Raw genomic sequence first — 27797 nt, 5'->3', positions numbered from 1 at the left:
TCCTAACCTGGATGATGATTAGCTGTGTGCAAAGGCCGGATAGATTTGCAGCAGCAAAGCTTTAGAGGGTGAAGAGCTGATGCTGAATTAAGTCTTTTACTCTTTTTTTTTTCTTTGCTTAATCTTCCTTTACAGAAGTGGGAGGAGTTTAGTCTGGAAGTTTTTTATGAAGTTTCACTTTCTATTAGAAAAAAGGCATTGTTTTTTCTTTTGTTTTATTAAACTAAAAGTATTTTCTTCCTGACTAAACCCTCCCCATTTGTCCGGGCTTGGGACCGGCATTAGGGCAACATCCTGTCTCCCCAATGGCTGGTTTACAATGATGTGAAAGAAGTGGAAAGTGACCGCTCTTATCTACACCTGTTGGTGAAAGCTCCTGAAGGCTGTCAACTTGAATATAAATGGGGGATGAAGGTACTCTTTTCTTCTTCTTTTTCAGGAGCAACACGGCACTGACAGCAGACACAATCACAGCTGCGACAGACACCAGCCCAACACACAGTCCAATGAGTCCAACACCTGTAGAACAGAACCAGATGTTAGCCTGATTCATCAGATAGAACATCATCTACTGCGCTGAAACCAGCTGCTTTCTACACACTCTCATCATCAGCATATAAAGAAATGTCAACATCTGATCTGAGGTGAAAGGGAAGTTATGTCCTTCGTTGTACAGCTTTAAGATGTCAGGATATCCTTCATTGAATGTCAAGTTCATTAAGCTTTGGATATTGGTCATTATCGATGGCTTGTTCTTCAAAACATGACAAGCACTTGTCTAAGATAACATCACATCTTTACAGAAGTTAATGAACTCACTAATAGTGTAAGTTTGAAGACATTTTGCTTCCCATCCAGGACGCTTTTTGAATTCAAAATGTCTGCAGCAGTGTTGAGTTCCAGGCTTACAGAGAGGCCCGAAGGTGTTACAACACCTGGTTGGTGTTCATGCCTGAAGGCAGGAAGGATCTTCTGTAGAGGTCTGTCTTGCATTGGATCTGGAGAAACCTCTGACTGAAGACACTCCATTTTTGTTTAACATTCTTCTGAAGAGGATGCTCACTGATGTCCACAATGTTCATCATTTCATGAATGTTCTTCTTCATGAAATCATCTTCAGACGTTATAAAGGAGTTCCTAGAACAGAGCAGACCTTCTTTATCAGCTTGTTGACCTTCTTTTTATATCATTAGCTTTAATGCTGTTACTCCAGCAGATGGAAGAAGAGATCAGATTCTCCACAACAGACTTATAGAAGATATTTAGCTTCTTGCCGTAGGACCTAAGCTTCCTTAGAAAGTACAATCTCTTCTGTTCATTCTTGTAGATGGCTTCAGAGTTGCATCTCCAGTCTAGTTTATTGTCCAGGTGAACACCAAGGTACTTCTACTCCTCCACCATCTCCAATTCTTCTCCCATGATGTTAATGTGATTTAACTTGTTTCTGCTTCTTCTGAAATCTACAATCATCTAATTTGTTTTGTTGACATCTGGAATCAGATGATTGCTTCCACACCTTGACACAAAGTGGTTCACTAGTTCTCTGCAATAGTGACTAAAGAGCAGACACATCTCCTTCACCATCAGAGTTCTGCTGTTCAGACATTAGAACCACTAAATTCCAAAGATACTCCATCAGCAGAAGGATCTGGGACTTTTACAGAAATTATGACAACGATAAAATAAAGTAGTTTAATGTAGATCACCTGTCAGACCATCAGAACCATCTTTGTTTCCTCCATCATCTTGGCTTTCATGATCGGATCCTGTAGAAAAGATCAAGGTGTTAGTGGGAGATTTCAGGATAATTAATGGCCTGTCCTGGCATCACATGTTATCAAGTTAAAGGAGTCCAGATTCATTCATTCACTCATTCATTCATTCACATGCTGATGATGCTAAGCTAACATCAAGGTAGCCTCAGCTGTCCTGGGCATACTGATGGGGAAGAACCAGGGAGGTTCTAAACCAGAGACTCACCCAGAGGACGAAGAACGTTGAGTGTGATGGTGCTGATTGGTTTAATGGCTCTCTTCCTGCGGACTGTTTTTTTTAGAACATAACACTCATATGTTCCGCTGTCTTCAGACGTCACGTTCCTCAGAACCAGAGAAACGTCTCCGTTCTGTAGGTCCTTCAGCTCCACTCTGCCCTTGTAGCCCGGTTTGGGGATTTTTGGGTCTAAGTTTTTGTTTCTTAGGATGAGAACATATTCTAGGTGTTCTCCAGGTCGGCTCCACTCCACCACTTTAAAGGGCATGTACCCCTCAGCCTTGCATGGCAGAGTAACATCTCCTCCAATCACAGCGGAGATGCTCCGATCTACAGGAGAGACACAACACAGAGCAGCTTAACAAAGAGGAAACTCAGGTTGGAATCAGACTTCCTCATCCTGGATATCTACATAATGTTTTCCTGTAGAAGAACAATGAGAAACATTGTGGAGAACAGAGAACTTAGAGTCAATAACTAACTGTAACGAAACAGAAAATCAGGTTCTTATTAGACAAACTGTTATTTTCCTCTAACCAAAATGTTTAATGGGATTAAAATATGTTCAGGTTTAATAATCTGAATAAACCTAAATCTAAATCAAACAATCTAATCCTGAGCTGTGTTCCCCTGCATCAGCTTTTAATTAGAACAGAGGAGATTTGACATGTACTGCACTGTTAACTTCAAGCAGCTGCAGAGGAAGAGTTTAAAAAAAGAAGAGCAGACACAGAGTTCTGGTTCTGAGAGCAGCTGTCTCATCCTGATCTTGGGTTACAGAATGAGAGAGGGAGGAAATGAGTGCACATCTCCTCCCTTCATCTATATACACATGCAGTCAGTTTAACCTTATCAGGCTGTTAATGTTTAACTTATGTCAAGTTCCTCATTCGGCTCAGTAGGCTGTAAAGTTCTGTTTCTAGTGTTACAGTAAAAACACATCAGTATGGGGAAGGTAGGCTTAATATTATAAACATTTCAAACAAAGTGCTGAAGGCATTACAATAAAAACATAAAATACATAAATAGAAATGTAAAAAGTATAAAAACAGGACTTGTAAGAATTTTTCAACTTATAAAATGGAAATGAACAACAGGTAGTCTGTATTTTCTACACCTTAAAATAGGGGGTTTTCTATTCGAGAAAGAAAAGAAAAAGGGAATTAAGGAAACAGAAACGGTAAGTATAAATCTATAAAACCCACCTTCTGGAGAGGCAGAAATGGCTTGACAGAGACCCACAAGAATGAGAAGGACCACCCTGCCCATGTCTCTTATTCCTGAGGTCGGACATAGACAGAATCTTCTCATTCCTGTGGAAATCTGCAGGCGATGATGTTGCTTCTGCAGCACTCAGAAAATGTCTGCCTGAAAGATGGTTAATCAAATGTTAAGTAGAGAGAAACTCAGCCCCACCCAGAAGGAGAGCACTGTGCTGACAATGGCTGTAAAGCATTATAGAACATATCAGGAAACGAAACAAGAAACTTAAGGTTGATCTATTATTGTTATTAGATTTATACATTGCTGGATTTTAAAAGCGCAACTTAAAATAGATCAGCTAAACAGCACTATGAATAAATACTGAGCACTAGAGGAGCTTTGAGGTGCAGCAAAGAGGTGCAAGGGGGACTGTGAATAAAAAATAAAGTCCTATACAATGAAAAAAAGACATAGGGAGAATGAAAGAGCAGTTTATAAATCTCATTGGACAGTTATTCACTTGGTTATTCAGTTAGATTTAAATCATTCAGGTTTCAGTCCAATTGCACATTTACTGATCATGGATCAAACTACATTAGAAAATGCAGAGATAACATTTGTATAACATTATACAATGAGTGTTATGAACAGTGTTGGGCACGTTACTTTGAAAAAGTAATTAGTTATAGTTACTAGTTACTTCTCCCAAAAAGTAACTGAGTTACTAACTGAGTTACTCCGCAATAAAAGTAACTAGTTACTAGTAAAAGTAACTATTGCGTTACTTTTGCGTTTCTCGCCCCCGTAACCCTCCCCACCCGGCCCCCACCTTCTCGCCGTGTGTTTCCAAAGCCAGCTGAATAGAGCGGACGACAAAGACAAGAACCTGCAGAGAGTTTTGCATTTCTTGTAACTCAATGTAAATGACATCAGGGGGGAACGCCATGTGAAGTTTTTTAACAGGGCATTCAGATCTGGTGAGTTTATGAAATTAATAACTGGGGATGTCTAATTCTGAAATCCTGTGTGTTTGGGTTGTTATAGATACTGCAACATCTATCATCTATCATCTATCTATCTAGATGTATACTCTGTGTGTGACATAAAATATGGATCTCCATCCCTGCCACAAAGGCCATCAAATAAAGTTTAAAATAAAAAATACAGTAGGTTGAAAAGTCAGAGTAACCATCCATCCATCCATCCATCCATCCATCCATCCATCCATCCATCCATCCAGATTTCTCCCTTTCATTTGATCGTTCACGCTCTCCATAGTTCTCCTGTGGCGCGAGCACAGGGCGACTGTGGCGCGCCTTTAGCGAGCATGCGCGTTTCCTGTCGCTTGCGCGGTGATTCTTGCCGCCTGCGCTGTGCGGAGATGCAGAGGAAACCGTTATGTGATGGGGAAACGCAGCTCGACGTAACACCGGTATTTCCATCTGGAAAACGCTGTTTTGCTGCTGGAGTCATCCTCACTCTCCATCTCTCTGTGTGTGATGTACGTTAACACCCGCCAGCAGAAACACCCAACTGACAGACAGAATCTCACTATTCATCAGCCATTCTCATCCTCCCCTCTCTCATGACAAGGCGCGCACCTCTGGATGACCTAAAAAATAATCTTTAATATCTCTTAAACAAAAGTAGCACAAACAATATTTTTTTCTGCATAAATCTGCACTAACGTTGCACTAACCATTCAGTCTATTTGCAGAGTTTTTTGACGTGGGTGGGGCGTCAGCTTCACACAGCTGCGCACGAGTCCTATCATGAAAAAAGGTTCATTGTGCGACCTGAGTAGCGCAGTAACGGGGTGTCTGCAATGGTAACTGCGTTATAGTTACAGTCAAAGTAATTAGTTAGATTACTCGTTACTAAAACAAGGTAACGGCGTTAGTAACGCCGTTACTTTCAACGCCGTTAGTCCCATCACTGGTTATGAATACGTGTAATGAAGCCATCCCAAAGTCTCCCATTTACAATATTCCTGTCAGGGCTCCTGTCTGTGTGTTTGTGTTTTGTGTTCGTCTCCCTTCCACCTGGTTCTGGTTCGCCTCCTCACACACCTGCTGATGGTTACCTCGTTAACGGAGTGCTCTTAAGCTGCTGATTGCCACTACCTCAACGCCAGAGTGTTTGCCAGTTTTGGGTACTCTAGCCAAGCTGAGTTTTTGCTGAGTAAGACTGAGTTCTTGTCAACCTGAGTTTAAACTTTGTTTTTTGTCTTTGCCTCTCGGCAGGAAGTAATCCTGCAAACTGGATATTTCGGACCTTCACTCCCTGGAGGGATCAACTGAGCCTCAGACTGAGCTGGGAATTCAAACAGGAGGTTTCGATCCAGTTCCCCAGAGAGGACGTTGAGTTTACACACTGAGCAAGGGAATCATCTCCACAACGACCCGTTCAAGTACCGCAGGAAATCTGAGTGACAGTCAGTTTCCACGTTCACCAACAACCAACCGTGTTCTTCTCCCACTGAGCCTGAACTAATCGCTGTGTCTTCCCCTCACCTTCCAGTTCCGGCTGAGCAGAGTTCAGAACAACACTGCACCATGCTTTATCTCTTCAATGAAACCTGTTAAATCTTTTCCCCTGGTCTCTCTGAATTGGTTTCTCTGCATGTGGGTCCGAGCTTTAGATAAAACCATGACAGTTCCAGAGTTTAAGCCTGATATAAGGAAAACACTCAACAAAATATAACCTGTTAAAACTGCAGATAATTATATTACTGCCTTTTACAAATATATATTACAGCATTTTACAAATAAACACATTTAGAAGGCCGTTGCAACATTAAATTTATAATTTTAACAAATGCTGTACTGTATTTAGATGATTGGATGGGTAAATAACACCCTAACCTCCAATTACTGTGGAACACTTGCTTCCCCGTGAGTATGGAAAGTCATTTGTGTATTTATTCAGCTCAATAAAGGCTTGTGTTTGCAGTAGAGTATTGACAGCAGAGGAACAATAACTTTTAGAATCACTAATTAATTAATTAGAATTAGACTGATTTAATTAATTAATTAGACTGAAAAATCGTAAATCGAAAAATCTGCACACTGAAAAATGCAAAAATAGATTTGGACGAGCTGTCAGCTGATCTTCTCTGTGTGTGAACGATGTTTGCACATTTTCAAACATGCAAACCTTAATTAGACCAAACCATAAGTAAGGGTTGACACTTCAGTCCTATTTAAGTTGCATGATGTGATTAGCATAGCACTAAGCAACCAGCCCCACAATATAAAGAGGTACCTGCTATGAGCCAGAATGGCTCACTGTGATTCACAGGTTCAGGCGCTTTAGAAGCATCAACCCGAAATCTGAAGATTTCTATCTTCTATACTTTTTAAAATTTTTTGTCTAAACATTTAGGAAAATATTTTAAAACCAAACTAGTTTTCCATATAATCATTCAGATCATTTTTAAATTCTAGGATAATTTGTGATATTTTTAGAAATGCTAATAGGAGCTTTTAAAGATGACCTTTGCTTTAAGCAGGTTGGTAAGACAATATGCAAATGGAGAGTAAGATGATTTAGGTTTCAAGAATGTAAATAAATATTCATGATCTTATTTTAAAATTCATAGTATCAAATGATTTTGTTGTTAAGGGCGGAAATCCCCCTTCCTTTGGCAGATGATCTTATTTACATGCTCAAATAAGCGGAAATCAGTTTTTACAGTGTGATCAGTTTCTTATGATGAAATATGCATAAAAACTGGATTGTAGCTGATTTCTCCCTTAGACCAATTCAATATTTTACAATTTTCTTGAATAATATTTAGAAATTATGAAAAATTACAGGTTTGCAGTTAACTTCATAAAGTAGAAAATGTTCTCTTGCTCTGTTATTTGTTTGTGTTATTACCTCTGCCAAGGAGGTTATGTCTTTGATTTGTCTCTTTGTCTGTTTTCAAAATAACAAAAAGACTTGCAGAAATTTCCAGAGAAGAAGCAAAACAAGAAATTTGGTAAAAACAAGGTTTCAGCCACGTGTTTAAAAAACAGAAGACAGCAGTCAGATGATGACTGAACTGAAACAGGGATGTTTCTGTTTTTTTTATTCTTTGACAAATTTCACATCATTTAGAAGAAAGAGAAGCTATAAAAACATGCCAGATGAGCTTTGAAGAGTTTGTCTGTTGTCTTTTAGCCTGGTTTTCTGCAGCCTGGTCCTCATGGCAGCCAGGCTTTAGGATCGATGGAGGCAAAAAATTATTGTTTATTATCATCCCTTCCTCATTACGACAGGAAAAGGACAGAACTGTCAGATTATTCACGTTAGATGTGATCTTGCATGCCGCAGTGTGCAAAGAGCCTGAACCAGTTACTGATTTTGACTTTATGCACATTTCATCCTCCTACTGGAGTTTTATCATTTGGCTTCTGACTGCAGGTATTTCTGCACATTCTTCCATTTGCATGTTTTCAAGCAATACAAGGCCTTGTCTATATATAGACACAAACTTACTGCAGATCCAAACATTTGAATTGAGAAAGCTTCCTGGAGAGGTGGCAAAACGTCTTCAAATCTTGGAAACCAAGTCCAGTGGATTTTTTTTGAACTTTTACTGAATTTCTGCAGATGCATTATGTTCATTTAAACAGAGCATCTTTTCACAGGGATGCTTCAGCGACCAGCAGGTCTTTGCTTTAGCTGTGAACAGGATGGAGGTTCAATAAAAAAGCTCATAGATTATGAAGATCATAGCTCATAGATAAGAATGTGAGATCAAGTTCAGGCAGTTTGAAAGACCGCCTTTTACCAGTAACTCAAAACAAGAACAGAAAGTAAAAAAAGTTTGAAAGGTCAGATAAGGAGTGTTAAAAAAACAAAACACATACACAATAGCAGGATAATTAATAGTGCTGCATATAAAAGGAAAACAATGAAAAGAATTTGGCAGGATAATGACAGGAAGTTTTTATTATTTTAGTCCAATCAGATCTAATGACAGGCAGAGCTGTGGGTTAAACATGGAGGAAGAGTTCAGTTGGCACAATTTCTTCTTAAGTTTTGTAGTTTACTTGGTGAAATTTGGAAGTTTTATCAAAAAAAACAAAATTTTGTCTGGAAAAAACTTTGTTTCTGGACCTGATCTGCTGACTGACTGACTCTGTAATAGATCATGTGTTCTTTTTAAAGCATTACAGCTGCTTTAAATGTCAAATATATAAAAAAAAATTATACACGACGAATGATTTCAGATATATTGAAAGTGGAAATGTTCCATAATTTCCCGCTATGATGCATTTTGATGATCTAACTATCAGTTTAGACTTTTGGCATTTAGAACATGATGGTGAAGACTGAGTCATGAGTCTTAGCCTGCAGACACTTTAAGAATAGAAACAGCATCAGATTGATTAAATCTTTTTTTTCTCAGCATTTAAATCCTGCACAACAACACACTAACTTTAATTTGGACATAAAAACTGAACTAAAGGCCCTTTTAATGGAGTTTTTGTAATTTGTGTAATCTGAGTGGAGCAGAATGAAGAGCCCTGCCTCCCAATACGATAGGTTTCATTTCTTTAGAAAGCAGCCTGTGTTTACCCTGAAAGCATCATGTTCCTGCCAAACACGTCGGCCACCTTTAGAGCCTTTTATGAGATTGAACTTTCTCTCTCGGCTACCAGCCAACTGCTGATGGAAAACTACCAGCCTCCGCCCTCAGTACTGTTTGAAAACAAGCAAATTTTTTTTTTTCCAATTAGGCCTCCTCAGGGCTTTTATGATCTGCGGACAGATGAACATGGCGATGAGGCTCAGTATGAAACGTTCCTGTTGATTTTTCCCTGATAGATTCAGCCTCATTGATAATGGGACCTGATGGAGCCTTCAGGGACCGGAGCTGCAGCTGGATCATATATGCTGGCTTTTTGTTTGTTGTATTAGTTCTCGCTGACTGTAAAACAGTTTGACCTTTGAAAATAAAGTTCCTGTTCTGATCGTATCTGCTCCAAAATAAATTAATCTAATGGATCCAGTGAAACAGGGGACTTTATGCTGCAGCAGCTGTTTGCTCTTTTACAGAGTGAATAAAGCAGCTGTCTGCAGAGACCACAGATCCCCTCAACAAGTCTGACTCTGTCTGGACCTGCACCTCTGCGACACGAGGCTCAGATTATGCTTTACTTAACTCATCTGGATCAGAACATTATTATTAATCATTTCAAACCAGGACAGACCCTTTGTTAAATATGCCTGAATAGAAATGCTGGTTGGATTTATTTCTGCTGTCAGTTTATCAGCCTCTCTGGGAGGATAAGGAACTTATTTAAAAAAAAAAAAAAAAAAAACTTCCTCTTCCTCTTTAACTGAAATGTTGCTCTTCCTCTAACGTACTTTTTACTGTATAAAGGAAATAGAAGTATGTGAAAGATGTCTGACTCAGATCCCTGTAAGCTTTTAGCTCAGTGGAAACCCCCTCCTCCATCAGACACTCTCTCAACTTTATAAAATATTTATTTCTTTCCTCTGTGGGAATGATTCATGTCTGAGAAATAAAGGTCTTAATGGCTGACTCCACTTTGGGGTAACCAGATATTCAAACGTCCCAGAGGCGTTTGCAGATCTAGCTGCAGCAGATCTGTAATCTGATGCTGCTGGTTTTGAATGTCAAATGTTGATGTAAAACTATGGGTGTTACCATGGCGCCAGCGGGTCAGCTCCTCCCTCTGAGGCAAATTGATCTAAATAAGTCAAACCAGCTTGAATAGAAGAACAGATCATGTTCTATTCGGTCTAAAGCTGCATTTTGATCAGTTCTCACGATTCAGTCCAAGTTCTGCTTTCTGTCTGATTCTGATCTAGTGTGAAGCAAAAGTAGGCCTCTGCTTTATTAAAGGAATGCAGACAACAAGTCTGAGCAGCTCTACAGGAAGGAACACATTCTGTAGAAACAAAGAACATCATTACTGACATCAGAGACATTCCTGAACAACAGAACAAAAAGAATCTTCAGCAGCTATTACTGTACCGATAAGTTCATTACTGACATCAGAGCTTCCATAGTTTCTGTTTACATATTAAAGCTGTTTTACTGTCACATGAATGCAAAGACGAGATTAGTGGTTAAATTCCATTCGAGCAAACCAATCCTGGTTTGAGTTTTTAACCAGTCATCAGGGTTTAGTGTTTTTTTTTAGACCGACTCAGTTTAACTATCTTTTGCTGATGAGCTAATTTGTGTCCAGCTGCTGGAGGATTTTAACTCTTTCAAAGAGTTGAGAGGATAAGGAGATGATGTCATCTCCACTTGATAGAGCAGATGAAATATAAGGGATCCTGTAAAACAAACATTATAGCTCTGGAACCAAAATTGCTGTATTTTACAATAAATGTCTTATACAAAATGTTTAAACTAACATCGGTTTAATGAGAATTAGCACTTTTTATACCATTTGTGATTATGCTGATGAAGGTTCTCAGTCATCCAGGTCATAGTCATTCCGTAAAAATTCGAAAAATATCCACTGGACTTGGTTTTCAAGATTTGTGATTATTTTACAAAAAACATTGTCCTTCATCTTTGTGGCAGAACAAACATAGTCAAATCGTTTTTATTTTAGCTCCAACAATTAAACGTACAAGCTAAGAAGTAACTGGAGCTCCCTCTGTCTAGCACAAGGTGGATGTGCAGACTAAGTAGTGCTTGTTCATATGATCTTAGTGCTGGCAGTCATGATTTTGAGAGCAGTACTCCCGGAGAACGCGGAAAGTTAGACCAGTGTGATTAATAACTGGACTTGAGTAAGTTCCTTTAACAGAGGAGATCAGAAGATAATCATAGTGACACTTTGATTATTAATTCTAACAACAAAAAAAACCAACAGAAAAAAACATCCAACCATGTCTTGGCCAGCCTGTTCTAAGCTGACAGGGATGTGATAAGTTTATATTCTCTGCCAAAACAAAGGATGTCTCAAGACACACACATAAAAGGAGACAAAGAGAGACCCGTTCTGGAGATTGAACATTCAGTCTTCAGATTAAAGCAGACCTACTGTATATGATTATTTCAGCTGAGTTTATTTAAATATAATCGTTCAACAAATTAATCTGGAAATCTCTGACACCATTAAACCTTCAGTCTGGTTCAGTTTCCCCTGATCCAGATAAAAAACAAATCAGAAGATACAGACACTAAAACTTCCATCAGGAAAACCTGTTGAGGAATAAAAAAAAAAAACAACAACGATAATGGCAGAAAAAAAAGTTTTCTCAACATCTGAGCTGCCAAAGGGACATCTTCCAGTAGATGGTGCTGTTTCTCTGTGTGTTCAGCAGCAGTTCCTCTTGTCCAACTGGAGTTAATAATAAGCTCTGAGGTTTTTCCAAACATTCTGCTGTCTTTACAAAAATATGTTATTTCAAATTTCAAAATAGCAGAGCAGAGAGGTGATGCTAGGAATAAAAGTAATAAAAATGAACATAAGAGGAATGCGAAGCTGCTCAAAGGTACACCAAAACCTTAATTATGACATTAAAATGGGATTTAGAAGAGTCGAGGTGGACCTTATTTACTGATGGGTTCTAATCAATAGCTTCATGCTCAGCTCTATAAAACAGCCCTGCTGTTTTAGTCAGTTTCCTTCATCTGTCTCTGATCCGGTTTTTGGATGTAATAAGTCCTTCATATATTAATACATGAATATAAGACGTACAGAAGCATTTTAAATAATAATGCAGTTTACTTTGTTCTCATCATTAAGGTTTTCCCATTTTTGTTGGCGGGTCATTATCCCTCCAATCCGATTATTATTGGTTCATATTTAGACACATGCATAGATTATATTTATTTACCCATTCTGCTTTATACGTATATGCCTGGTCAAATGATAATTAGACGAGGCATATAGATGCTTTAGATGGAATTATTTATGTTTAATTGCTGTTCTTGTTTCTTTGTTCTTGTTTATCTTTTATAAATATTATAAAGTATTTTATTATTTAAAACATAAAGAAAAGCTGCATCTAGTAGCAAATGAACCAACCAATATTTTTTCCTGAGAAGCCATCTAATCGCATAACACTGATACTACAACTGTTTGCACAGTGAAATATTTCAATTGAAAGATCGTTAATTCATCAGGCAAATAACGCAAATAGTAATTAAAGCGATTGTTTTTCTTTTTAAGTGATTATATAGGCCTATATGATCAGTCACAGATAAGGTATAAAGTTTAGATCTTCACATCTGATTAATACCTAAAAAAAAACGTTTTCCTGGTTTAAACTGTAGAAATCCACATTGGATTATCAGAGCGGATGATCTGATCACCTCAGACAATAACAGGATAACAGATTAATAAGTCAAGATATTTTTTTTATTATTTATAGGAAAAAAAATATTTTTTTAAATATTTTTTATATATACTGTATATATATATATATATATATATATATATATATATATATATATATATATATATATATATATATATATATATATATATATATATATATATATATATATATATTATTTTAGATGCTTTTTGTTGGAACAGATGATTAAAAACGGTCTAGTGACAATAATTATTTATTATGAATTTTGAATATTTAATAAACTAAAAAGCACTAGATATAAACAGTTTATCTCAGAATTTTTCCAAACTCTTCATTTAGATTGAGACTAACTATCTGAGATGATGCTTTGCTAGAGTCTAAGAAATAGCAAATACTAGAAATAGTATCAGTTATTTTAATGCTTCCTATTTTTTTTTTTAACACATCGTTTAATCCATCTTTTTCATTACTTTTCTGGCTCAATCCAAGCACTGAACCCTGAATAAAAGCGTCTCTTTAGGTCTAGAAGATGTTCTCCATTCTCTTTTGTCATCTAAGTATCCTGAATGGTTTATCTCACCTGATATCTGTATATGGGCTCTACATTGTCCTCTACCTTTTTTATATCTTATCCAACATAGTCTGTTATCCTGAGCTATCTAGTTATGCTGCTATAGCCTTAGACTGCTGGAGGACATACGGACCCATTTTTTTTATCATTCTGCTTAGTTTTATCTCTATTCTCCCACTCTGCAATATTTGTTTTTTCTCTAACATTCTGCTCTCTCTGCTTTTTCTTATAGTACCTTCATCTGGTCTTTTACTGTTTGGCTGTGACTCCATCCTGGAGAGAAATATCAGCTGTGCTGCTGCCATCAACACCTTTGTTTATAGATGTTGGCCTTTTTTTGTGTCATCCTGTTTCTCTGAATGTGGCTAACTGGATGTGCTCTCTTCATCCTGTGACATGGGAGCTGGCTTGGAGCTTGTCAGTCTGGCTATCCATTTCCTGGACAGGGCTGCCTGTGTAGCTTCTTCTTGTATGTCTGCTTCTGTCTTTTTGTACCCCAGTCAGCTTAGGAAGATGGCTGCTCACACTGAGCCTGGTTCTGCTGGAGGTTTCTTGCTGCTAAAATTTAATTTTCCTCTCCACTGTTCCTACAGTACAAGCATGCTTGGTGTGAGTGATTCCTGAAGTGAATTGAATTGGACTAACCTTCTTTAATACTGTGGGATTATCTGCATCAATTCAATGATGTGCTACAATATTAAAGCATAATCTGTAAAGCATAATTCATAACAAGATACACAGAGAAAAAACAATGAACATTAACTTCACTCTGTAGATATTAAAAGCCTTATTTGAACATTCACAATTGTGAATATCTCTGCCTCAAACATGGGATGCCAGGGAAACAGTCTAAGATCTTGCTCTGAAATACTCTGAGTGTCCTGTAGGTGGCAAAAGAGAGTTACTGAAACCTGATTTTTTTTTTTTTTTTTTTTTTTATAGTAAATGCTGTTGGTGGTCATGCTTACTAGAGAACAGATGGCTTCCTATTCGGTTCTAACACTTTGTCTTCATTGGTTACCCTTCAGAGCCTGACTGCAGGCATCACTTCTCCATTTGTGTTTTAGCTTTTATCAATATCACTTTAAAAAACTAAATAAAACAGAACATTGAAACCTGAACCAGGATAAATCTGCTCTATTCCTCCATTTCCATCCAGGCTGACTGAAAACTGAGGAAAATTCTTAATATCAAACAGAAGAACGTTGAATTATTTAAATGCTTCATTCACTTACTGAGTTATAATAGAAACCGTCCCTGATCCAGACAGACGTTTATCTCTCTTTAACAAAGAGGACAGCAGGAATGAACCATTTGAACAGACTGTTAAATAAAAAAGTATAAAAAGTGTGACCAGGTTTATAATCAGGTTAAAAGTTTAAAGCTTTTTAAAATAAACATTGTTCTGTTCAGTTTCTGTTCGAAAACATTAACTTCTTTATGCATCTAATTCGGTGGTAAAGCTGTTGAACTTGCTGCAGTTAGAACCACTTCTGGTCTCAGCAATGCAGGCGCCTGTTCTTGTTCTTCTATTTAGGTGAATATTAGAATATAATAGTTTCCAACCACAGGTTGGTGTTGTTTTGATCTGTGGTTTGCTCTTGTTCTCGTAGTGAGAACTTGTTCCAAGTAGATCAGAACCGGTTAGCCACATTCACGTCTGAATGGGTCCAGGTTTTAGTCTGATTTTCGTGTTAAACCCACTGAACCACATGATAAAAATGGATGGGTTAAACTTTATTAAATGAGCACAGAAAGCAGATGTGAGGGAACAACAACAAATATTAAGTATATTAACATTAACAGCTTTAATAGTTTTAATACTGATGCTAATATCTATGGACCATATGACAACTAAACATCATCAATGTTAAATAAAAAAGATTCTTCCCTGGAGACAGTTTGGCCTCTTAGCTCTTTGTTTTGTGCAGCAAATGTCTGACTTTAAAGTAAACATTAAATAAATATGAACGGATGCGATGAAGACAGAGATGCTACCGTCCTTCAAAGAGTCGGAGCAGCTATCTGAGTGAGGAGTAGACGACATCTGGCTCCAGTTTCAGCTCTGAAATAAAAAAAAACAAAAAGTCTTCCGTAAGAAAAACGCTTCACACTAACAGCTTCCCTATTAGAAATATTCTCTTTAACAATGGTTAAAACTGAATGCAGATTTTAGACAGAGAGAAAATAAGCAACAAATGGTGACTGAAAAGAACCAAATCCAGATTGCATTATAGTTTCTTCCAAATCTTTAATCTCACTTTGACTTTACCAGATTACAGGCGCAATGTGATCTATGCTGGCAGCTCCTGTCATAAATAATATGAGAAAATGTAGCACATATTAAAATGATTCTCCACAGTCGAACAACAGATCAGTATATTGATCAATATATTACTGTGAGGAATTCCCATTAAACCGCCATAAGCAGCCGTGTGTAACGGTGCTGGTTTAATCCTTTTGTGACCGACTACCATGTTTAGCTGTAGAAAAGACAACTTAAACTACCTTTTCCAGGTTGAATTATTATGACTTTTCCTAAAATCATTAGAAAAAGTGATGCATTTATTCATGTTTCAATGGGGGCTATTCACCACCAGGGATACAATAATTGTTTTATAGCTCATTTTTGACCCTTAGATTATAAAATGATTTAAACACCATAAAAAGTTCACAGGCCAAACGACTCACATCACACAAGCTCCAAAAAACACAAAAACAATCTCAGACACAAAAACGTAGTTAATATAGAGGATATAAAGGTATGCTAAATAAAAGCACTCCTAGTTCCTCACTAAAGCCATTGGTTAACGTTTTACTGTCCGTCAGGTCCTGGATTAGATATTTTCAGGAGCTCAGCAGGATGAAGATGGATCTGAAGAAGAAGATGGGCAGAATACCACCAGATGATGAATCTTCATATGAAGCAGAGGAAAACCTCTAAAGCTTATTGAGAAGCCTTATTTTCAAAGAACTGCATAATTACACGTTCTCATCAAATTCAGTCAGTAACCAGGGAAGAACAGCGGCACCAAACATCATGAGGAAGACTCCAGGGCAACAAGGCAATCAGCAGCAAACCTTTCTCCTGCTCATCACACCAGGATCTGGATGGTTTTGGGAAGATCAACCTGACCCAGTTGTCCGGGAATTAAAATCAAGAGAATAACTTTTCTAAAGCAGCTGGGAAAGAAAGGCATAGAGAAGACCAGTTCTGCTCCAGGAAGAAAGACTGAAAGACACTTTATTTTCTTTTTCCTTTCAATATAAAAAATCTATTTCTTCACATTTATATACAGAAATATTGAACCATTACTGTGTAAATTAAGTAGCGACACCATCATAATGCTGGGTTAGCATTGATGATGTCACCCCTGAAACAGAAATCAGGAAAGTAAAAAATTGAGATCAACATGAAAGGAAGCCAGGGTGTATTCAGGAGTCTATATTGTTTCTCTCTATTTTCTGTCTGAATCCCTCCAACCAGAGCTGCTCTATGTTTATCAAATGTAAACAGAGTTGTTTCTTCTTGTTAGATTAGAAGTGACTGGCACGGTGTGCTGACGTCTGTACGAAGCATTCAATGGTGTCAAGTAATTAAGTGGGTCAACCCGGCACAGATTTTCCCACAACATGCCGATCAGAGCCGAGCCGATTTAAACATGGGTTACTTGCGGAGTAATTTGCCTTGGGTAGACAAGGGTCAGTGAGAGTTTCCCACTGCCATGAAAAGCCCATTGTTCCCACGTTTAAACTGGTTTTTCGGGCAGTGTGAAAGGGGTATTAGTTTGGAGCTTTGGAAGGTTGGGTCATTTTTGACCCGTAGGACATGGGGGGGTAAACAGAATGTTAACATCACAGATGGGCTGGGAAGCTTCAACCATCATGGTTTGGTCACCATGATGGTCAAAAGATAGAGAGGTTTGTCGATCAAATTTAACATCTCTGTCTACAGGAAGAGAGCCCAGTGGCTGAGGTCAATGTTTAGACAAATAAACAGCAGGAGTGAACCATCACATTTAAAATTTAAAACGTTAATAAAAAGTTTGACCTGGTTAAAGTCTAAAGGTTTAAAACCTCTTCAAACAAGCAGAAACACTTTGCTCTGTTCAGTTTCCAACCACAGTTTGATGTCCAAAGTTTATCGTCTCTTCTTGAGACACATCAGAACCTGTTAGTACATCCACTTCAGAATTAGTCTGATGTTCAGGTTAAACCCACTGAACCGCATGACGAACATTTGATAGGTCAGATCTTATTAAAAGAGCAGCCGTCATCTTCTCAGCTTTTATAATGATGTTATTAAGGTGTATTTAGATAGATGGATGTAATCAAAACAACAGCGGAACATAACAGTAGAAGGAAGAGATGTGCGAGACGGAGAAAGCAAGGCTGCACAGGGGTCTAACTGCGAAGCTAAGGAGAAATCCCCACAGACCTCCGTTTCCATCAATTCTGCTCTCCAACGTCCGCTCATTGGGAAACAAAATGGATAATCTCTGACTGGAAGGAGATTATTAACTGCTGCGCCATCATTCTCATGGCTGCATCCAGCAATACCGGGCAATGCTATTAGCCTAGAGGGGCTAACACTATACCACGCCGATAGGAACAAAGAACTAAGCAATAAGGCCCGGAGTGGTGGACTCTTTCTTTACATCAACGACAGCTTCTGCTCTCTAGACATCGCGTTTCTGACTGCTAACTGCAGACCGTTCTATCTGCCCAGAGAGTTCAGTATGGTTAGCATCACTGCTGTTTATGTGCCTCACAGCGCTAACACTAAAGAGGCCATGAAGGCTCTATACCAGGCTATCTCTGAGCTCCAATCTGCACACAGAGGGTGTTTTCATCATTGCTGGGGATTTTAACCAGGCTAACTAGAAGACTGTTCTCCCTCATTTTTACCAAATTGTGGACTTTGCAACTTGGAGTGAAAACATTTTAGACCTGGTTTACTCTAACGTCAAAGACTCATTCAGAGCTCCCATCACGATGAAGTGCTTCCAAAGGCTGGTTAAAGAACACATCGTCTCCTGTCAACATTCCACCCGTTCCAGTTCGCCTACCGACGAAACCGCTCCACTGAGGACGCCATCTCTGCTGCTCTCCACCTGAGCCTGGTACACCTGGAGGAGAAGAACACCCACGTGCGGATGCTGTTCCTGGACTTTAGTTCAGCTTTCAGCACCATCATCCCACAGCATCTGATGGGCAAACTGGAACAGCTGGGCTTCAATACACCCCTCTGCTATTGGCTGCTAGACTTCCTCACCAACAGACCTCAGTCAGTCCGGGTCGGACAGAACACCTCTGATGTCATCAGTCTAAGCACAGGCTCCCCTCAGGGCTGCGTCCTGAGCCCCCTGCTGTTCACCCTGATGACACATGACTGCGTCCCCAGGTTCACCACCAATCACATGGTGAAGTTTGCAGATGACACCACGGTGGTGGGCCTCATCAGAGACGATAACGATCTGGACTACAGAGAGGAGGTGGAGCAGCTGGTGGAGCAGAGATAACAGCCTGATCCTGAAGGTGGAGAAGACCAAGGAGATCATGGTGGACTTCAGGAAGAAGCTGCCTAACCACGCTCCACTGCTCATCAACAGCTCAGCTGTAGAGGTGGTCAGCAGCACCACATTCCTGGGGGTGCACACCACAGACACCCTCACCTGGAATATAATCACCACCTCACTGGTCAAAAGGGCCCAAAAGTGCTTGGACTTCCTGCTGAGGATGAGGAGAGCCCACCTGCCCCCACCCATCCTCACCACCTTCTACAGAAGCACCATAGATCAATGCAGGTCCAGCATGTTCCATAACAGTTTCTTCCCCACTGCCATTAGACTGCTAAATGTATTGTAAAATGGGTTATTGTATTGTGTTTCATTATATTTATTATAGTTTATCATTATAAAAAAAACTAAAAATGTTTGAACTGTAAATTTAAAGTCAAACGAAATGTATTTTTGTTTTATACTTGTGTAAACAAAATGACAAATAAATCTGTCTAAGTCTAGTCTATAATATTTGACACTGAAATAAAATGCAGGTGTTTATGCATCCATGTTATACAGTGACCTTATAAATAAAAATGTGTAAAAAAAATAGAACATTTATCCATTTTAAAATCTGAAGTGTTTTTTTTAAGTAGGGAACAACAATCTTTGTAGTACATAGACAGTTTCCTGACTCACATCTTTCATAAAACACCTGAACTGAACATTTTCTTTATTTTCTCTCTTAATGTAGGCAGTGGGCTTTAGGCTGCCCTGCAAGGCTTTAAACCTGGGTTTGAATGGAGACTAAGCCATTCTCAAGCACATATCAAGGAGCTCATTTTGACCCTGGATCCAGATTTATTGTTGATTCTGTTCATGGTGGAGAATCCTGCTTCACAGCAGCAGGTTGAGCCAAACATCCTCTAAATGTGCAGGGTCATCTTTGAGCACGCCATTTCACTTTTCTTTCACCAGTTCACCGCAGTTCTTCCACCACTCCACACTTTCTCTGCTCTTTTTCTCATCGTCTTCACCTTCTTTCCCATCGCCCGGCTTGCCACAGGTTTGCCTGCTGTGTCTAAAAATAGCAGCAGCAGCAACCCAGACTGACAGCAGCTCATTGACTAATTTGTTTCACATGCAGCTTGGAGCCGGACGCTCCGAAGGGCTTTACCAGGAGAAGCGCCACAAGTTAGACACTGTTGTCAGACAACATGCTGTTTTTATAAAATGTTTTAAATCAGGTTGGGTCTGGACTAGCCAGAAGGTGGGTCCAGATCCAGATCGCTGTCCGCTAATCCGTGACCTCTGCCTTATAATTGGGAATGCTCAGATACTTGTTGGTTTTTTAGGTTCTTTACATTAGGAAAATCCTACTTAAGAAAAAAAATTTTCCCCTATTTTCTTAGAATAAAATACAGAAAAGAACAATGCAAAGCGGGAATGACCTCTGAGTTTCAGTCTGGCTTTAGAGCTCATCATAGCAGTGAAACAGCTCTGGTTAAAGTCACTAATGATATACTCATGGCCTCAGATAATGGACTTGTATCTGTGCTCGTCCTGTTGGATCTTAGTGCTTCATTTGATACAGTTGATCATAATATTCTTTTAGAAAGACTTGAATATTTTGTTGGAATTAAAGGAACAGCACTAGACTGGTTTAAGTCTTATCTATCTGATCGATTTCAGTTTGTCCATGTTAATGACAAATCTTCCTAATGATCAAAGGTTACTTGTGGAGTACCACAGGGATCAGTGCTAGGACCAATTTATGTTACTGTTAGAATGCGAAGAATACATTTGCTTTGGTTTATTTTTTCACTGTTATAAATTGACTGAAGAAAATGGTACCAGGATGTTCTTACTTTACTATTCCTCAATAGAAATTCTTCTTATATTCAATTCAATTCAATTCAATTCAGTTTATTTATATAGCGCCAAATTCACAACACATGTCATCTCAAGGCACTTTACAGTTATATCACACTTATAGTGTCTCTAAATCTTAATAATACAACAGTATATTGAACCTTAACTCTTAATACAAGTAATTAACCTTAACATTATTCCAAATGTATTACGTAAAAGTGAAGACATTATATTAACCAGCAGCACAGAAACAGCTGTTTCAGGCAGCTTGTGCTGTGAGATGAAGATCTGTTTCAATGTTTATTCCTCTATTTCTTCTTCTTTATCAATTTAAAGAGACAGTTCCCCATTTCTACAGACAGACAGGCTGACCTTGAGTTTAGAAGCAGTGAAGGTCAGATATGAATCTGTGCCTCTGGTCCTCTTTGGTCTGATGTTGATCTGTCCATAGCTGATGGCCTCTGTCCTCACAGCAGAGTAAACTGAACCTGGATCTTCCCCTGATGAACAACAACAGATTACATTATTGGGGGTCTGTTCAGATCATCACATTGGTCTAAAAGAACTTTGATAATAACATATTTTTTTCTTCAAACTTAAAGGAGGTTTTAACACATATTTATATATCTGCTGCTGTTAATGACAAACATCTAAATATATGAATGTTCTTGTGAACCAGTGACCACAGAGCTGTTTGTCTAGTACTAAACACACCACTAAGACCACATTCAGACTGAAACCTTCAGACCATTTCATGGAAACTATGATGGTCCAGTTTCTATCAACATAGTCTTTATTTTTAAACCCATCAAATGTTTTCTGTGGTGACATCCGGCTGTCCTGCAGCAAACAGCAGAAAGGGCTAATTTTGAAAAACGGATTCCTGCTATTTTCGTCTTTAGTAAAACTGATCAGTGTAGTGGTATCTTCTCAGGTCTGCATAGTAGATCAGACAGCTGCAGCTGATCCAGATTCTGCTGCCCGTGTCCTCACTAGACCTAAAGTAGATATGCTGATGAAGATTCTCAGTCATCCAGGTCATAGTCAATCCGTAAAATAAAAAAATAAAAAATTCACTGGAAACCAAGTCCAGTGGGTCATTGTTTTTTTTACTTTTACGGAATAAGTAAGTAGAGCACATCAGACCAGTTCTAAAGTTCTTCCACTGACTCTGTGTAGCTCAGTGAATAGACTTAAAAATCCTTCCGTTAGTCTAGAAATCACTGACTGGCTGAGCTTCAGAATTCACTACAGACTTGTTGGCAGGTGATCAACAGCCAGACCTCTCAGGTCTGCTGGATCAGCTCTACTCAGCAGAACCAGAACCAGACATGGAGAAGCAGCTTTGAGTTTTATCCTCAAATAATCTGGAATAAACTCCAGAAAACAGTAAAAACACTGAAACCCTCTGTTGCTTTAAATATAAATAAAAAATGTATCTAAACAATAATATTAGAGCACAGTATTATTAAATTACCTCTAAACAACAGTATTTTACTTTTCTTTGTGTGTTTTCCTGTTTAATTTTTAATGGACCTGCCACCACTTTACTGTTCATAAGATAATGTATATGTAAGTCACTTCAAATCTCTCATTTTTCCCCCAATCCACTGTATATGCTGGTGAAGGTTCCCAGTCATCCAGGTCATAGTCATTCCAAAAATGTAAAAAAAAACAACAACAATCCACTGGACCCGTTCCTCTGGTTCAATTTGCATTTTCTCTAAGCCAAAACAATTTTTTAAGTGGGCTGGAACTTAACACTAATTCTGACATTTTAATTGAACAAGCTTCCTGGATGGGAAGTAAAACTTCAAACTTGGAAACAAAGTCCACTGGATTGTAGTTTTTTACTTTTTGGAACATCCACTGTATATTTCTGGATGCACTGTATTTACTTCATGCATTTTTTCTTTCTTTATGCACCTCCTGTTGTATATAACAGCCAATGTCACAAGTGAATTTCTCCATTGCGGGACAACAATAAAGTACTATTCTATTCAATTCTATTGTATTCTATTCTATGAACAGCACGTTGATTGTCTTTCCATTGAAATGTGCTACGTAAATAACTCCGCCTTGGCCATTGAGAGACGATCTGGCGCAGTGGCGAGGCCTGGTGATGAGAGCTGAGGGAAAATCTGAGACCACCTATTAGGATGCCAGTCTACTAAGACTGGTTCTTTTCCCATGAAGACTTTTATAACGGCAATTCCTGTTTAGTAAAAAAATCTGTGATAAATGCTGTAATAATCGTACTATAATAAAAACAGCGCTGTCATAGGTGGAGGCACTTTACATACAGTACTGTATATCCCATGCACCTTTTTCTTCCTTTGGCACATTCTTCTCCTTTGATTATTTGAGCTGATGTAATGACAAATTTCTACACTGTGAGATCAATAAAGTCAATTAATCAATCAATAAATGAATCAAATATATCTAGGTCTAAAGTTTTCTTTGTCCCTCTGTTTACCTCCATGTTTCAAAGCTGTGTGGTGGTTTGCTTTTAGCCCAATGAGTCCAGCAGTTGTTGCTGAATCGTATCAGGAACTGTTATCAGTCCATTTAACTGATTTGACTTTTGTTTTGGTCCCATTATGAAAACGTTTATAATATACATATATTATATCTATATATCTATTAATTCTCTTTTTTTCTATTATCTATATATACATTCTATTTTAATGTCCTTTGACAGAGAGAAAATGAGTCACACCATACAAACTTTATGTGAAAATAACAGAGGAAATGCACCAGAAGAAGAATAAATGAGGTCATAGTGTGACCTCATTGATGTAGAGAGCTAGCAGGTTAAAATATGTTTTAAAGTAGGCAGTGAGGCAGCCTTTATAGTCAGTAGGGTTATTCTACAGTTTAGGAGAATCCTCTGAGCTTCCTGCAACATCTAGGAAGTAAATAAACCTGTTTATGTTGGGAGCTGGAGAATATCCCATCTTTCTCCAGCAAAGTCCGCCGTGGATCCTCTGAGGGAGCCTCCTGCACAGCTGCAGCTCGTCAAGATCATCAGAGGATCCACTACATAAGCTGTCTTCAGACCTTGCCTCAACGCCGCAGTGTTGTTCCAGTTGGAAACCTGTGCCTCCTCTGTGAAAGCTCTGGAAGAGCTAACCTGCCGAGCCGACCCTCTGAGCCAAACCCTGAAGATTCACAGAGAACCCCCAAGCAGCTCAGGACTAGAGCTGGGAAATCTAAGCCAAGGTCTGTTCAAGCTAAGACGCGAGACGCTGAAGCAGCAAACGGACTCTGCTGACAAACTCTTCTCCAGAACCAACAGTGACTCTCCCAAAGTAAACCTCAAGAACCCTCAAGGTACAAACAGTGAACCTGTGGAAATCAAACCCTGTCAGCAGTCACTAACTGTGCTGTCTCTCACGCAGACTCCGGTGAACCAGTATCCAGGCCCGAACCAGAATCAGTACATTCTGTGTGTTTTGTGCTTAAATAAACTGTTCAACTTTTCATCCTTGTGTCCGTCAGTGGTGTTCTGCATAACTGGGTCTCCTTTAGTGAACCCATCATGACAGAACACTGCGGCCAAACTCAAGGCCCAGCAGATCACCATCTCCGTCGACTAGAGGAACAGGCAGCCCAAATTCATGGACACGGCCTGGCTCTACGTGAGTTAAATACCCACATAGAAAGACAAAATCAAGCCATTCAAGGCTACGTTAACTACGTGAACAGCGCTAATGCTGCGTCTGTACAGCAACCATTTCCGGGTCCAGTCCCACTTCCGAGGTCACAGGCTGTGACGTCATCAGAGTTCCGTCCTAGTCTCCCAGAAAGATTTTCTGGCAACATGAAGGATTGCAAAGGATTTCTTTTTCAATGTCGATTGATTTTTCAGAACTCCCCTGGCTGTTTTTCCACGGATCACAAGAAGATAACTTTCATTCTCTCTCAGTTAACAGGAAGAGCCTTGGAATGGGCTCAGGCAAGATTTGCCGCTGACGACAGTTTACATTGCTACTACTCTGATTTCATTGCTGAATTTACCCAGGTTTTTAACCAAGAAACAGACCAAACAATTGATTCTAGAGCCCTTTTCAACCTTAAACAGGGAAATTCTTCGGTGGCAGAATTTTCAATTAACTTCCGGGTTAAGGCAGCAGCTTCCGGATGGAACCAAAGTGCCTTGAAAGGAGCCTTTTTCATTGCGTTAAATGAACAGATTAAAGATGAACTTGCTAACCTCGATGAACCAGCCACCCTCGAAGATTTAATTCGCCTCTCCATCAGACTAGATAATCGAATTCGAGCCAGAAACAGTTCTAAGAAGCAGAGTACATTTTCTTCTGCCTCACATAACGTGACTGTTTGTTCTTCCTCTACAGATCAGTTGCCTACTCAGAGGTCTAAACCCCAGTCTCTACCATTACCCGTTCAGGCCTCTCATTCTGGCGAAAGGGATGTCGAACCAATGCAGGTGGGACACACCAGGCTCACTTCAGAGGAGTGACAGAGGCGCTTCTTAAGCAAATTATGTATCTACTGTGGTGAGAGCGGACACTTCATCGCCTCCTGCCCGACAAAGTCAAAAGCCGGGGCCCGCCAGAGGATCTGAGGAGTCTGGCGGGCCAAATTAACACTACGAAATCTCCTCGACTGTTACTGCCTGCCACACTTTTCTGTGATAATCAAAGCCTTTCTTTTTCTGCTTTCGTCGACTCAGGCTGTGAACGGAATCTAATCGACTCAAACCTCGTTCAGCAACTCCAGATTAGAACCATTCCTCTCTCTCAACCTCTCAGTGTATCCGCTATAGACGGAAAGAGACTCCATCGAGTTACCCACCAAACCCAGCCCCTCGAGCTACTTCTGTCAGGTAACCACCGAGAGACAATAACATTCTTTGTTTTTCCCTCTGCATGTTCCCCGCTGGTTCTCGGGTTCGAGTGGTTGGAGAAGCATAACCCTCACATTAACTGGACTAAACGTCACCTGGAATCATGGTCCACTTCGTGCCACGAAACATGCCTTCGTTCTGCTGCCCCCTGGGTGGGGTCTCCTAGAGGTGGGGGGGAGATGGACTCTCCTGACCTTTCTTCTGTCCCCTCTGAGTACCATGACTTAGCCCCAGTCTTCAGTAAGGTCAGTGCGACGTCCCTACCTCCACACAGACCATACGATTGCGCCATTGAACTTTTACCTGGTGCACCCCTTCCTAGCAGCAGATTGTATAACATTTCCAAACCCGAAAGAGAAACAATGGAAAAATACATCAACGAATCACTGGCTGCTGGAATAATTCGTCCTTCATCCTCTCCATTGGGCGCCGGGTTCTTCTTCGTGGGAAAGAAGGATGGTTCCCTGAGACCTTGTATAGACTATCGAGGTTTGAACCAGATTACAATTAAAAACAAATACCCACTGCCTCTTCTCGCCTCTGCTTTTGAACCAGTACAGGGTGCTACAGTGTTTTCCAAACTGGATTTAAGAAACGCCTACCATCTCCTTAGGATCCGTGAGGGCGATGAATGGAAAACTGCCTTCAAAACACCCTTGGGTCAATTCGAATACCTTGTTATGCCCTTTGGTCTAACTAACGCTCCAGCCTGCTTCCAGGCCCTAGTAAATGATGTTCTCAGAGACTTTCTCAACGTGTTTGTTTTCGTGTACATTGATGACATTCTCATTTACTCCAAGGACCTTGATGAACACAAGAAACATGTCCGACTTGTCTTACAGAGACTTCTGGAGAATAAGCTGTTTGTGAAAGCCGAGAAGTGCGAATTTCATCAACCTTCAGTCACCTTTTTGGGGTTTGTGCTCGAGGGCGGCCAGGTAAAACCTTCTGAGGACAAGATCAAAGCAGTCTTAGACTGGCCTGTTCCAGAGAACCGAAAACAACTTCAGAGGTTTTTAGGATTCGCTAACTTCTACCGCCGGTTTATTAGAAACTACAGCCAGACCGCCCTTCCACTAACCTCCCTGACTTCTGTTAAACGCACATTTCAGTGGACCCCCGAGGCTCAAGCAGCTTTTGAGAAATTAAAATCCTTGTTTTCCAGAGCACCTGTCCTTATTCAACCTGATCCGACTAAGCAGTTTATCCTAGAGGTGGATGCTTCAGATTCTGGTGTTGGAGCTGTCCTATCCCAGAGGCTCGACTCAGATTAGAAGATACACCCTTGTGCTTTTTTCTCCCGTAGGCTCTCCTCCGCTGAACAAAATTATGATGTGGGTGACCGAGAGCTTCTGGCTATCAAACTGGCGTTGGAGGAATGGAGGCATTGGCTGGAGGGAGCTGAGCACCCGGTTCTTGTGTGGACTGACCACAAGAATCTGGCTTACATCCAGTCAACAAAACAGGCTAATCCTCGCCAATCCAGGTGGTCAATCTTCTTCTCTCGATTCAACCTAATCATCTCCTACAGACTCGGATCCAAGAACGTGAAGCCCGATTCTCTCTCTCGTCTCTACTCCGTCGATCATCCTGAGACTCCTGAACCTGTCCTTCCGGCATCATGTACAGTGGGAGTGGTCAACTGGGAGATAACAGACCTCATTAATTCAGCCCTGGCCACTGAACCCAACCCAGGTAACGGCCCATCTAACCGTACATATGTCCCATCTTCTGTCAGGTCCCGTCTTATCCAGTGGATGCATGCCGCCAAATTCTCAGCTCATCCAGGAGTCAGTAGGACAGTTGCCCTCATCTCCAGACGCTTCTGGTGGCCCACTCTCCACAAAGACGTTAAGGAGTATGTGTTGGCTTGCCCCACATGTGCCCGTAACAAAGCCTCACACCAACCTCCTTCTGGCCTGCTTCAACCACTTCCTGTTCCATCGCGTCCATGGTCCCATGTCGCCATCGATTTTGTCACCGGTCTCCCAGTCTCCCGAGGTATGTCCACTATACTCACCATAGTTGATCGTTTTTCGAAGTCCTGCCACCTTGTTCCCCTCAGAAAGCTTCCTACAGCCTTCCAGACCGCTCAACTCCTCATTAAGCATGTTTTCCGGCTTCATGGCATCCCCCAGGAGATCCTCTCGGACAGAGGTCCTCAATTCATCTCCCAGGTATGGAAAGCTTTCTGCTCTGCGCTCGGCTGCAAACCTTCTCTCACCTCAGGTTACCACCCCCAATCGAATGGTCAGACCGAGCGCATGAACCAACAGCTGGAATCCACCCTCCGCTGCCTCACGTCAAGTAACCCCGTGGACTGGAGCCAATTCCTTCCGTGGATTGAATATGCCCACAATTCCCTCCGTTCTGCATCCACTGGACAGTCCCCATTCCAGGTCAGTCTCGGATATCAACCACCTCTTTTCCCCGCAGATGAGAGAGAGATATCGGTGCTATCCGTTAATCATCACATCCGTCG

General features: G+C 40.1%; 1 protein-coding gene across 1 annotated transcript; it reads right to left on the bottom strand.

The window, feature by feature from the left end:
* Nucleotides 1-102: 102 nt before the first annotated feature.
* Nucleotides 103-27441, bottom strand: LOC119798652. The gene is made up of 5 exons (XM_038308208.1): nucleotides 27336-27441; nucleotides 26501-26557; nucleotides 1981-2322; nucleotides 1707-1766; nucleotides 103-519 (listed from the first exon to the last, which is right to left on the bottom strand). The coding sequence occupies exons 1-5, from the start codon at nucleotides 27439-27441 to the stop codon at nucleotides 245-247; spliced, it is 840 nt and encodes a 279-aa protein (XP_038164136.1). The 3' UTR covers nucleotides 103-244.
* Between the last annotated feature and the right edge of the window lie 356 nt (nucleotides 27442-27797).

The sequence above is a fragment of the Cyprinodon tularosa genome, unplaced genomic scaffold (assembly GCF_016077235.1).
Source record: "Cyprinodon tularosa strain WSP-4 unplaced genomic scaffold, ASM1607723v1 ctg631, whole genome shotgun sequence".
NCBI classification, from domain to species: domain Eukaryota; kingdom Metazoa; phylum Chordata; class Actinopteri; order Cyprinodontiformes; family Cyprinodontidae; genus Cyprinodon; species Cyprinodon tularosa.
The sequence above is the reverse complement of the archived record's forward strand: the minus strand, read 5'-3'. Positions and strand labels throughout refer to the sequence as shown.